A 14,321-nucleotide genomic window follows, 5' to 3' on the forward strand; every position below is an offset into this window, starting at 1 on the left:
AGGATCTCACAGCTTAGTAACGTTCATATCTCATTTACTGTATAGAAGATTGAAATGTTGACCATAGCATGTGGGTAAACATGGGAAAGCTTATTTTTGTGGAAAGAGTGGGGTGTATGAAACTATTTAAAAAACGTCATTTACTTTATTTCCTATCCATATACAGTATAGACTATGCTTTAGCAATGTACTTTTAAAAAAATCTGCAAACTCTAAATGAACAAGATTTTTTAATAAATTATATTTTAAAAAGACATGTTTTGCATGTAATAGTTGTAATGCAGTTTTTATGTTCAGATTAACAAACATGGCTTGATAAGTTTCAGTTAAATTTCAGCAGAATCACACTATTGAAAATTTATAATACAGTATGGGTGGACGGCAGGCCCGGTACTAGGCTTGCTGGACTGGGGTGTAGTCAGAAATTTTGTGAGGGCAGCCATAATACTCAATGTAATGTAATTTATCTGAAGGTTTTACGTAATGTTTCTCTATAGGCACCCCTAGGCCCTTGTAGACCTGGCCTTGACCAGACTCAATTACAGTACTATGCTATAGAACGGTTACCACAAACATTGCTCAGTTATTTTAAGACATTCGACAGGTGTGCTTTTTACAGAAAAATGAGCAACACCCGTGAAACATTCCTCAACCAATCAGAATGAAGCATCAACAGGCCCTTGGTATACAGTAGAGTAATATACTACAATTAAACAAGTCAGAAATGTCTAAGTGCAATCAGTGGCAGTTGGTGACTGCTGAGGGTACGTCATGTGAACCATGTGCATCACGTGTCTTGTCAAAATAAGTGCCACACGTGTAGACACCGTTTATGATACTCGCAAGACACTTCCTTAACACTAAACTCTGATTACGCATTAGATTATGTGAGTGTTTGGCAAACATGAGCGTCTCTTTTATCATAAACCCTTTAGACGCGTCTGCACAGGCACTTATTTTGACATGACACATGATGCACATATACATGATGCGCAGAACACATATTTTGAAATGATGAACCACACACATGACGGGCTACATACATGTTGTGACGAGCTTCGCCGGCCGCCATTAAAGTGCAATTCAAAGTCAAATGGTGATGATGATGGTTAAAATGAGAATGTTAAGAAATAATCTCTTTAAAAATGTAACTTGTAGGGTGAACTTGATTTGTCACAACACTGGACAGATGTCAAATTCTGCTGTGCCCTTGCTAAGGTAAGTGCATTGTTTTTTTTTGTTTTTTTTTTAGTTTATCTCATGAATCACTATAACATACCAAACAGAAGAATATCCAACCCCTGTGGTTTCTGAGCCAAATCCATGCAAGTTATTTAAAAAAGACACGCTGGGAATATTTTTAATCTGCACAGGTTCAGTATTGGAATGGTCACACCCTCCAAGGACAACATTGTGATATCTGGCACTAAAAAAGAGAACAGGACAAGTACACATTGAAAGCACATACAAGATTTAAGATGTTTTCAATGTGAAAATGGTGGAAAGGTGGAAACAATGGATGAACTTAAAATTATTTAGTTTATTACAGTAAATGCATAAGTTTACATTACTGTACATCTGGAAGACAATTTATCCAAAGCAATTTAAAGCAACCTTTTATCAGCATGTGTGCTGCCTGATTTTAACTCATGGCTTCTGTGCTGCTAACACAATGCTCTACCAGTTGAGCTACAGCAAAATTGTTTTATTTATGGATAAATAAAAATCATTAATCAAACTGCCCTACTACAATAACTCCTGACAAAAGGCCTGAAAGGACCAAGTACACTGAAAAAAATGATTCATTGAATTTAATTAATTTTTTTAAGGTAAGTGGTTGCAATCAGTTTATTTAAGCTACATTTAAACAAAAGTTTTATATTTTATTTTAATTTACTAATCTTTTTATTTTAAATGTAGCTTAAATAAATTGATTGCAACCACTTACCTTAAAAAAATTAATTAAATTCAATGAATCATTTTTTTCAGTGTAATATTCTGCACAATTCTACTTTAACCATTCAGAGACTTCAGTTCTCATCTAAACTCTGAAAGCTCACAAATAGATGAACCGGCCACTATTACCAATTGTGAGTAAATAATGATAACAGATTTGTTGTTTACACTACAGGGATATAATTAGATTGAAGCTTTATAGCTGACTGTGACAATTGAGTCAATCCTAGTGGAGGTAGGAGACACGGGCATAGACTGATGGAGTACCAGAATCAGTCAATGCATTTTTTTTCACACTGAAATTTATATATATATATATAATGAAAATACCATTTATATTATCTGTGTGGGTTGTCTCTTTTTGCTTATTGATCCTTTCATAACTTATAAAATATAAAGCATGTGCTATATATTGCATAATCATAGTTTATTTATCTTAAGTAGGCCTGCCTACTGATCAGGATGTATCTACATACGTATAAATGGCGTTACCATCATCATAATTTCACATATTTTTTAAAGGGTTATGAATTGGCTTATTTTATTATATTGTATACAATAACAGTAGAAAGGCGTTTTCTTCACTGTCATTGAACATTTTTTCACTGTTATTATTGGGTAACAGTGTTGCATATATGTACAGCTTTAACGCCCCCGTCTGTGCATGTGTGGAATTGCATGTTGTAATTATTTAGAAAGGTGTGAATATTCTTCTGCGTCTTTGGCATTAGTTCAAGACACACTTTTTAAAACTAGCAATAATTGCATATTCTGACCTTGATTTAATTAAAAGCTGTTTTTGAAAAAACAAGGAAGTGTTGAGTTTTAAAACGAACAAGGTATTTTTTATAGTAAAACAACATATTAATTATAATTTAAATTCTTAGTTCATGACCCCTTTAAATTAACCCTACTAAACCATCAACCCCCCAAAAATAAGGATTAGCTGAATACATTATTCAAAAAGGATAAAGCTTTAAAACGCATAACGAATAATATTGATTAAGTAATAGTAGCCTACATGTTAAGTAAAGTAATCATGATGCAATCTGGAAGCTAATGTAATGTTACATTTTAAAATATTATTGATTTGTATTCATTAAAATGCATTTTATCCACATCATATGCAGTTAGTCTGAGTCAGTACAATCCACGTCTTATTTTAATTAGTAAAAAAAAACAATTTTTATCTTTATAAGTTTAGACAATTATGCAATGTAAAAAATATAACACAATAATTATAATTTGTAACATTTGCTGGTGCAGCAACAATGACGCATCAACCTAATTTTCCCTTTAAACACTGCCTTTTAGTAAACATGCTGCCGATTTATTAAATAATGCACAATTCCGTCAATAAATCAGTTTATTTAGGCTATATAAAGCCTTTTTTCCCCTTTGGTATCCATTAAAATCCGGTTAATATATCTGGTCAACATTACGCTTTATATTTTAGATTGCTTGCCTGGATACTAAAAGGTCTTTCATCTGTCCAGATGCGGGTTATTTTGTCATTGGTTAAAATATAGTGCGCATTTTTCCACCCATCAGTTTCCTGTTGTTGGAAATTTTGTTGGAAAGGGACATACGTTGGTTTACACGTTGGTTCACAAAGCTTAAAGGTTTTTAAATCATGGATGTCATAACAAAGTGTTTTATTCTGCTTTGTATTTTTCTTCATTTTGGGACTTCACCGTCAGTTCAAGCGGGTAAACTGCATTTAAATGCGCTTTTGTCCGATAATGAAAGTGAAAGTAAAACATTGCGCTTTACTTGAAAACATCAAGTATTTAAACGATGGCATTGAGTTGTAATTAAAATGCATTCTTTTTCTGGCATACATAATATGAAATCTGCTAATGTGTTTGCCTTTAAAAGGTAAATGTAGATGAATATTTAAACTTTGATCAACGTGCCAAATATCTAATGCTGATTTTGGACAGGACTAATATTACAGAAGCCTATTACTGTGAGAAGTGAACTGTGTGTTTTAACTTTCTTTAACTGATAAAACTTTATATAAGAATCAATAATCAAACAAAAACTATAAGCCATACTGGAAAAGAGAAATGAAAGGATGATTTTATAGCCTACTGTTTATCAAATACTGTCTGTTTGTGTAAATGAAAAAGGTTTCATGAATTATGTCTTTCTTTCTTTCTTTCTTTCTTTCTTTCTTTCTTTCTTTCTTTCTTTACATTACAGAAACACATTCCCTATACTACATATACACCGGTTTATCCAAACCTGTAAATCGGCCAGGCATCTATGATTTTATTGCCATGGGTTTACTGGATGACAGACAGATTGATTACTACGATAGCAAGGAACAGAAAAAGATTCCTAAACAGGAGTGGATGAAAGAGAATTTGCCAGCGCATTACTGGGAGAAAGGCACCCAATCACGTAAGAGCAAAGAGCAGTGGTTTAATGTGAATGTCAACATTCTGATGGAACGAATGAGACACAATGAGTCAGGTGAGGAAGTTTGTTTTTTATTGCATGCATATACCTTTAAGAATAGTTTTTTATTGAAGTTTTTATTATTGTTTGCACATTATTTGCGGCAGAGTCACAAATCCTGAAATCAACACTCTCAAATGATCTCCGCTGCGATGAGTCATAGCCAATCAGCTCTTTGCATTGTTCCTCGATAACCAATAAAATTAAGCACATTGCCTGCATGCTGTGCGCATGAGAGGTGTCTCAAGGTCTATTCAAGGGTGGCAAATAAGCCCAGAACACAGAAGTTGCCAGTCGTCCTTTCCCCCACACTATGCCCCTGATCGTATGTTATTGTTACCTTGCAAACACTTTGTCTTAATTTCAGATCTTCATGTTCTTCAGTGGAGACATGGTTGTGAAATTGAGAAAGAAGGTGATAAAGTTACATTTTCTAAAGGCATCAGTGAGTACGCCTATGATGGTGAGAACTTCCTTTCCTTTGATGATATGACTTCACAGTGGGTTGCCCCAGTTAATGCTGCTGCCCCAACAAAGAGGAAATGGGATAATGTGCCCATATTAAACCAGTACGTCAAAGGTTACCTGGAAAAGGAGTGTGTGGACTGGCTCAACAAATACTTAGAATTTAGTGATAAGAAGCTCCGAAAAAGCTATAAGTAAATATACTTAAATTAACATTTTATCATCTACAGCTTTTGTACTGTAGTGCTGGAACTGATTCATAAATGAATTCCTGTGTTCTCAGCTTCAACAGAGGTTCGTGTGTTTTCAAGGTCTCACAGTGACAAAAACACTTTCAGGCTCACCTGTATGGCCACTGGCTTCTACGGCAAAGATATATCATTGATAATTAGGAAAAATCGCGAACCCCTGTCTGAAGACAAGATTGAAACCACAGGAGTCAGACCAAATCATGATGTAACATACCAGCTGCGGAAGAGTCTGGAACTCATGGAGAATGAAAACGAAGAAGATTATGATTGTTTAGTGACACACAAAACACTACAAGAACCAATAATCAGCAAATGGGGTAAGCTGATAGAAATCATTGATTTAATCATTAGAGAATATGAATTATTTAACAGAAAGTAAGCAGCGTGATTTACAGACTTTGGTTTGCAAGGACCAGAGTCAATTATTCCTCTTATACCACGGTACCACAAACATTGCTATGGTGCCTATTTTTAAGACATTTGACAAGTTAGGGGTGCCTTTTACAGAACATTTCTCAGCCAATCAGACTAAAGCATTCAACAGGCCCATGGTATAAAGCCATATACAGTTTCTAACAATAGTATTGTTTAGTCTTAAACATGTTGAAGATTAGTTAAAGGGCCATTTAACCGGTAGAATCATTAATCTTTATTGAAAGTGGGTCCTATTTGTAGTTGAAATGTAACATTAATTTAGAATTTTTTGCCTATTTGACCGAGAAAAGACAGAACGTAACCTTAGGGCACATTTGTATGAAAAACTACAACTCCCACAAAGCACCACAATGCACAGCTCTGCAAGCCACTCCCATTATTATCGGAACACTGCTCAGATATGCTATTGTGTACATAAATACCACGTTAGTAAAACAAAGAAAGTAGAAACACTCACTTTATAGTCAGACGTCCGTTTATCCCTGCAGGCTTTGACTGTCGCTTTTAGTTTAGGATTTTAAAATATGTATCCAGGACGCCGCTTGGCCAAACATGTATATTCCCAAAGAAGAAAATGCCGCATCCTGCACACAAATACGTCCACTGCACAATATATATACTCCACAGACACGCTGGCTCAGCACTTGTGCTCGTAAGCTGAAACACGTCTGTGAAATAAACACGCCAAAACAAGCACAAAGTACCTCTTCTGGCCCGGGAACATTCACCAAACAAACATCCATATCCTGATCTGATGCGGAAAAGTTATACAGAAAGCACACAGCGAGAGTACAGGCACTACTAGTCCGTCCAAGCTCGAGCCAGTCTGCGCTTCTCTACTCAGCCGAAGCCCAGGCTCCAGCCTACTCTTCTGGCTTCTGTTCCTCCATCTGCCTCAGCTCTTTGCTGTATTGTGGCTCAAAAATGTGCCACAAACAGCGGATTAGAGCATCACGCTTGCAAAATCACCCTCTTCTATATCATATCGATTACCTTCCGCTATTATTGTAACATGAAGTCTGGCTCGCTCCACAACTTCTGTTAGCTTAGCTTAGCTTAGCATAAAGTTGGCGGCTAATCTGTAATACGTCTGTAGCGTGAGTGGGTCCCACCCATAGCTCCCACCTTGAAAAAATGAGGAATGAGTGTTTGTAGTCTTACACCCTCGACAAAGATACAGCAGTTCCTTCTTTCAATGACGCAAAATGACAATTTTTACATCATTGAAAGAAGGAAGTGCAACATTGAAATCTGTATTTCTCCCGTCTCAGGGGACACTGAGGGAATGATGAACGACCATTCAAATACATGACTGGGGTTCTAACGATACAAAGCTTAATGCAAATCGATGAAGTGTCCCTTTAAACGGATGTCGATGTATTGATTGTTAGCTATTTCCTCACAAAAGCAGTTTTTGGCAACTGGCGCCAGTGTGTATGTGTTTGTATACTGAATTATTTTTGTACCCAGAATTGATCAAAACCTGACAAAACACAGATTTGGGGAAATGGTTCTTGTCATCCTCTAATGTTTCTTTTTTTTTTTTTTTTTTTAGAAAATTTGACCCAGACCCAAATGACACCGGTGGCAAGTGGATCAGACACAGAGACACAGCTAGCCACTGCAATCAATATAATGTTCCGTGTACTTCAGAAACAATATGACGTATTTACACTGGAAGAGACTAAGCTAAGATTAGAAATACAAAAACTAGAATTAGAAAAAACTAAGCTGCAGTTGGAGCTACAAAAACTCAGACATGAAGTTTAGATCTCATTGACCATTGCCGATTGTTATGTAATACAAGACAACTTAATATGCAAAACACCAGCAACTTGTATTACGATGTTTATTCACCAGTATTATAACCACTGAATTAAAAGAAAATTAAGACACATATACAGTATTGTAGTAGTAGCTTAGTATAATAGAGTAGAAAGAAAGAAATATGTATTAGAAAGAATAATGCATTTGATCTATAAAAACAAAGAACACGTTACCATTAGATAAGGCAGCATGTCTTACAAACCAAGAGGATGGTGGAGAGCTCATGCATGGAGACAAAAAATCAAGAGAAAGAGGTCACTAGTGTGTAAGGGTATTTTGGGATTTGATGACTGTATGAGGATGAAGCTCAATGAGTTTGACAGAAACTGTTTCTCCTGGGTTTGCTGAAGACTTAGTGTGCATTTGATTTAGAGTAACTGATTACCTGCTAACTTTGTGCATTTATTTTGTATTTAGCAAAAAAGTATTATTGTAATACGTCCAATTGTAATAATAAAACGTTTTATTACTAAAAGACAAGAAGAACTCTGTGTGCTAATATTCTAACCTTAAAGGGGCCATGGCACAAGACTTTTTTAAGATGTCAAATAAATCTTTGGTGTCCCCAGAGCACATATGTGAAGTAGGCCTGAAAGGATCAAGTAATTTTCTGCACAATTCTACCTACCATTACCTTCACAGTCCTCATCTAAACTCTGAAAGCTCACAAATAGAAGAACCGGCCACTATTACCAATAGTGAGTAAATAATAATAACAGATTTCTTGTTTCCACTACAGGAATATAATCAGATTGGAGCTCTATAGTTGAACGTGACAATCGAGTCAAGTAGGAGACACGGGCATAGACTGATGGAGAACAATGCAGTCTTCAGACTTCTTCGTGACACAATGCCCAAACTCCTGAACCCTCACATACCAGAGAAGCACCAGAATCAGTCAATGCATTATTTTCACACTGAAATTTAAATATATATATATATATATATATATATATATATATATATATATATATATATATATATATTCACATATTTTTTAAAGGGTTAGGAATTGGCTTATTTTATTATCTTGTACTTTTTTCTTGTACACAATAGCAGTAGAAAGGCGTTTTCTTCACTGTCATTGAACACTTTTTTCACTGTTATTATTGGGTAACAGTGTTGCATATATGTACAGTTTTAACGCCCCCGTCTGTGCATGTGTGGAATTGCATGTTGTAATTATTTAGAAAGGTGTGAATATTCATCTGCGTCTTTGGCATTAGTTCAAGACATACTTTTTAAAACTAGCAATAATTGCATATTATGACCTTGATTTAATTAAAAGCTGTTTTTGAAATAACAAGGAAGACTTGAGTTTTAAAACGAACAAGGTATTTTTTTATAGTAAAACAACGTGTTAATTATAATTTAAATTCTTAGTTCATGACCCATTTAAATTAACCCTACTAAACCATCAACCCCCAAAAAGTAGGGATTAGCTGAATACATTATTCAAAAAGAATAAAGCTTTAAAACGCATAACGAATAATAATGATTAAGGTCATGTTAAGTAAAGTAATCATGCAGTCTGGAAGCTAATGTAATACTTAATGTTACATTTTAAAATATTATTGATTTGTATTCATTAAAATGCATTTTATCCACATCATATGCAGTTAGTCTGAGTCAATACAATCCACGTCTTATTTTAATTAGTAAAAAACATAAATTTTTATCTTTATAAGTTTAGACAATTATGCAATGTAAAAAAATATGACACAATAATTATAAGTAGTAACATTTGCTGGTGCAGCAACAATGACGCATCAACCTAATTTTCCTAATTTTAGTAAACATGCTGTCGATTTATTAAACAATGCACAATTCCGTCAAAAAAAAAAAAAAAGTTTATTTCTGCTATATAAACGCCCTTTTCCCCCCTTTGGTATCCATTAAAATCCGGTTAATTCTTATCTGGTCAACATTAAGCTTTATATTGCTTGCCTGGATACTAAAGGGTCTTTTTTATCTGTCCAGATGCGGGTTATTTTGTCATTGGTTAAAATATAGTGCGCATTTTTCCACCCATCAGTTTCCTGTTATTGGAAATTTTGTTGGAAAGGGACATACGTTGGTTTACACGTTGGTTCACAAAGCGGTTTTTAAATCATGGATGTCATAACAAAGTGTTTTATTCTGCTTTGTATTTTTCTTCATTTTGGGATCTCACCGTCGGTTCAAGCGGGTAAACTGCATTTAAATGCGCTTTTGTCCGATAATGAAAGTGAAAGTAAAACATTGCGCATTCTTGAAAACATCTACTATTTAAACGATGGCATTGAGTTGTAATTAAAATGCATTATTTTTCTGGCATACATAATATGACATTTGCTAATGTGTTTGCCTTTAAAAGGTAAATGTAGATGAATATTTAAACTTGGTTCAACGTGCCACATATCTAATGCTGATCAGGACTACTGTAATATTACATTAGGCTATATATTACTGTGAAGTTAACTGTGCTTTAACCGATCAAACTTTATATAAGAATCAATAATCTAACAAAAAGTATAAGCCATACTGATAAAGGGAAATCAAAGGATAATTTTATAGCCTACTGTTTATTAAATACTGTCTGTTTGTGTAAATTAAAATGGTTTCATGAATTATGATTTCTTTCTTTCTTCATTTCCCCCCCCCCCCTTTTTTTCACATTACAGAAACACATTCCCTGTACTACATATACACCGGTTTATCCAAAGCTATAGATCTTCCAGGCATCTATGATTTTATTGGCATGGGTTTACTGGATGACAGACAGATTGATTACTACGATAGCAAGGAACGGAAAAAGATTCCTAAACAGGAGTGGATGAAAGGGAATTTGCCAGCGGATTACTGGGAGAAAGGCACCCAATCACGTAAGAGCAAAGAGCAGTCGTTTAATGAGAATATCAAGGTTCTGATGGAACGACACAATGAGTCAGGTGAGAAAGTATTTTTTTGTATTGCATGCATATACCTTTAATTATAGTTTTTTGTTAAAGTTTTTATTATTGTTTGCACATTATATGCGGCAGAGTCACAAAACCTGAAACCAACACTCTCAAATGACTCTGCTTCTCTCCGCTGTGATGAGTCATAGCCAATCAGCTCTTTGCATTGTTCCTCAACAACCAATCAAATCACAATTAAGCACATTGCATGCATGCTGTGCGCATGAGAGGTGTCTCAAGGTGTACTCAAGGGTGGCAAACGAGCCCAGAACACAGAAGTAGCACGAAAGAGCAGTATTATTGTAAAACAATAAGTATAAAGATCTTTGCTGGCCCACATGCCAGTCGCCCTTTCCTCCATGCATCTGATCATATGTTATTGTTACCTTGCAAACACTTTGTATTCATTTCAGATCATCTTCATGTTCTTCAGTGGAGACATGGGTGTGAAATTGAGAAAGAAGGGAATGAAACATCATTTTCTAAAGGCATCAGTGAGTACGCCTATGATGGTGAGAACTTCCTTTCCTTTGATGATAAGACGTTACAGTGGGTTGCCACAGTTCGTGAAGCTGTCATAACCAAGAATAAATGGGAAAATATGCCTTACGTTAACCAGTACACCAAATATTACCTGGAAAAAGAGTGTGTGGACTGGCTCAAAAAATTCTTAGAATATGGAGATAAGGAGCTCAGAAAAAGCTGTGAGTAACTTAAATGAACATTTTATCATGTACAGCTTTTGTAATGTAGTGCTGGAACTGATTCATAAATGAATTCCTGTGTTCTCAGCTCCACCAGAGGTTCGTGTGTTTTCAAGGTCTCAGAGTGACAAAAACACTTTGAGACTCACCTGTATGGCCACTGGCTTCTACGGCAAAGATATATCATTGATCATTAGGAAAAATCGCGAACCCCTGTCTGAAGACAAGATTGAAACCACAGGAGTCAGACCAAATCATGATGTAACATACCAGCTGCGGAAGAGTCTGGAACTCATGGAGAATGAAAACGAAGAAGATTATGATTGTTTAGTGACACACAAAACACTACAAGAACCAATAATCAGCAAATGGGGTAGGCTGATAGAAATCATTGATTTAATCATTAGAGAATATGAATTATTTAACAGAAAGTAAGCAGCGTGATTTACAGACTTTGGTTTGCAAGGACCAGAGTCAATTATTCCTCTTATACCACGGTACCACAAACATTGCTATGGTGCCTATTTTTTTGACATTTGACAAGTTAGGGGTGCAGTTTACAGAAAAATAAACATGAAACATTTCTCAGCCAATCAGACTAAAGCATTCAACAGGCCCATGGTATAAAGCCATATACAGTTTCTAACAATAGTATTGTTTAGTCTTAAACAAGTTGAAGATTAGTTAAAGGGCCATTTAACCGGTAGAATCATTAATCTTTATTGAAAGTGGGTCCTATTTGTAGTTGAAATGTAACATTAATTTAGAATTTTTTGCCTATTTGACCGAGAAAAGACAGAACGTAACCTTAGGGCACATTTGTATGAAAAACTACAACTCCCACAAAGCACCACAATGCACAGCTCTGCAAGCCACTCCCATTATTATCGGAACACTGCTCAGATATGCTATTGTGTACATAAATACCACGTTAGTAAAACAAAGAAAGTAGAAACACTCACTTTATAGTCAGACGTCCGTTTATCCCTGCAGGCTTTGACTGTCGCTTTTAGTTTAGGATTTTAAAATATGTATCCAGGACGCCGCTTGGCCAAACATGTATATTCCCAAAGAAGAAAATGCCGCATCCTGCACACAAATACGTCCACTGCACAATATATATACTCCACAGACACGCTGGCTCAGCACTTGTGCTCGTAAGCTGAAACACGTCTGTGAAATAAACACGCCCAAACAAGCACAAAGTACCTCTTCTGGCCCGGGAACATTCACCAAACAAACGTCCATATCCTGATCTGATGCAGAAATGTTATACAGAAAGCACACAGCGAGAGCACAGGCACTAGTAGTCCGTCCAAGCTCTAGCCAGTCTGCGCTTCTCTACTCAGCCGAAGCCCAGGCTCCAGCCTACTCCTCTGGCTTCTGTTCCTCCATCTGCCTCAGCTCTTTGCTGTATTGTGGCTCAAAAAGGTGCCACAAACAGCGGATTAGAGCATCACGCTTGCAAAATCACCCTCTTCTATATCATATCGATTACCTTCCGCTATTATTGTAACATGAAGTCTGGCTCGCTCCACAACGTCTGTTAGCTTAGCTTAGCTTAGCATAAAGTTGGCGGCTAATCTGTAATACGTCTGTAGCGTGAGTGGGTCCCACCCATAGCTCCCACCTTGAAAAAATTAGGAATGAGTGTTTGTAGTCTTACACCCTCGACAAAGATACAGCAGTTCCTTCTTTCAATGACGCAAAATGACAATTTTTACATAATTGAAAGAAGGAATTGCAACATTAAAATCTGTATTTCTCCCGTCTCAGGGGAAACTGAGGGAATGATGAACGACCATTCAAATACATGACTGGGGTTCTAACGATACAGAGCTTAATGCAAATCAATGAAGTGTCCCTTTAAACGGATGTCGATGTATTGATTGTTAGCTATTTCCTCACAAAAGCAGTTTTTGGCAAATGGCGCCAGTGTGTATGTGTTTGTATACTGAATTATTTTTGTACCCAGAATTGATCAAAACCTGACAAAACACAGATTTGGGGATGTCCTTATTCGACAAAGAAATGGTTCCTGTCACCTTCTAATGTTTCTATTTTTTTTTTTAGAAAATTTGACCCAGACTCAAATATCACCGGTGGCAAGTGGATCAGACACAGAGACACAGCTAGCCACTGCAATCAATATAATGTACCGTGTACTTCAGAAACAATATGACGTATTAACACTGGAAGAGACTAAGCTAAGATTAGAAATACAAAAACTAGAATTAGAAAAAACTAAGCTACAGTTGGAGCTACAAAAACTCAGACATTAAGTATAGATCTCATCGACCATTCCCAATTGTTATGTAATGCAAGACAACTTAATATGTAAAACACCAGCAACTTGTATTACGATGTTTATTCACCAGTATTATAACCACTGAATTAAAAGAAAATTAAGACACATATACAGTATTGTAGTAGTAGCTTAGTATAGTAGAGTAGAAAGAAAGAAATATGTATTAGAAAGAATAATGCATTTGATCTATAAAAACAAAGAACACGTTACCATTAGATAAGGCAGCATGTCTTACAGACCAAGAGGATGGTGGAGAGCTCATGCATGGAGACAAAAAATCAAGAGAAAGAGGTCACTAGTGTGTAAGGGTATTTTGGGATTTGATGACTATATGAGGATCAAGCTCAATGAGTTTGACAGAAACTGTTTCTCCTGAGTTTGCTGAAGACTTAGTGTGCCTTTGATTTAGAGTAACCGATTACCTGCTAACTTTGTGCATTTATTTTGTATTTAGCAAAAAAAGTATTATTGTAATACGTCCAATTGTAATAATAAAACGTTTTATTACTAAAAGACAAGAAGAACTCTGTGTGCTAATATTCTAACCTTAAAGGGGCTATGGCACAAGACTTTTTTAAGATATCAAATAAATCTTTGGTGTCCCCAGAGCACATATGTGAAGTTTTAGCCCAAAAAAGCATATAAATTATTTATTATAGCATGTTAAAATTGGCACTTTGTAGGTGTGGGCAAAAATGTGCCGTTTTGGGTGTGTCCTTTAAAACGCAAATGAGCTGATGAAATTCAAACACTGATCACAATGATGGTGGTTTGTTGCAATTAAAACTCAATTGTGCTTTTCTCTGCACTAAATGGCAGTGCTGTGGTTGGATAGTGCCGATTAAGGGGTGGTATTATTATAATAAGAGCTCCTTATGACATCCCAAGGAGATCCAAATTTCAACGACCTATTTTTTTATGTGCTTGTAGAGAATGGTTTATCAAAACTAAGTTACTGGGTTGATCTTTTTCA

The 14,321-nt window shown here is 35.8% G+C and overlaps 1 protein-coding gene across 2 annotated transcripts; it reads left to right on the forward strand.

The window, feature by feature from the left end:
• The first annotated feature begins 3,481 nt into the window (after positions 1 to 3,481).
• LOC129438441 (major histocompatibility complex class I-related gene protein) lies at positions 3,482 to 14,148 on the forward strand. 2 transcript variants are annotated; one of them, XM_073863324.1, is made up of 5 exons: positions 3,482 to 3,665; positions 10,061 to 10,327; positions 10,750 to 11,040; positions 11,129 to 11,413; positions 13,114 to 14,148. In XM_073863324.1, the coding sequence occupies exons 1-5, from the start codon at positions 3,590 to 3,592 to the stop codon at positions 13,320 to 13,322; spliced, it is 1,128 nt and encodes a 375-aa protein (XP_073719425.1). In that variant the 5' UTR covers positions 3,482 to 3,589; the 3' UTR covers positions 13,323 to 14,148. The 2 variants fall into 2 exon arrangements, with proteins under 2 accessions (XP_073719425.1, XP_073719424.1); XM_073863323.1 differs by lacking the exon at positions 3,482 to 3,665 and adding an exon at positions 9,410 to 9,585 and having other exon boundaries at positions 13,114 to 13,970.
• Positions 14,149 to 14,321: the final 173 nt, after the last annotated feature.

This window comes from Misgurnus anguillicaudatus, chromosome 24 (genome assembly GCF_027580225.2).
Source record: "Misgurnus anguillicaudatus chromosome 24, ASM2758022v2, whole genome shotgun sequence".
In the NCBI taxonomy this organism is placed as follows: domain Eukaryota; kingdom Metazoa; phylum Chordata; class Actinopteri; order Cypriniformes; family Cobitidae; genus Misgurnus; species Misgurnus anguillicaudatus.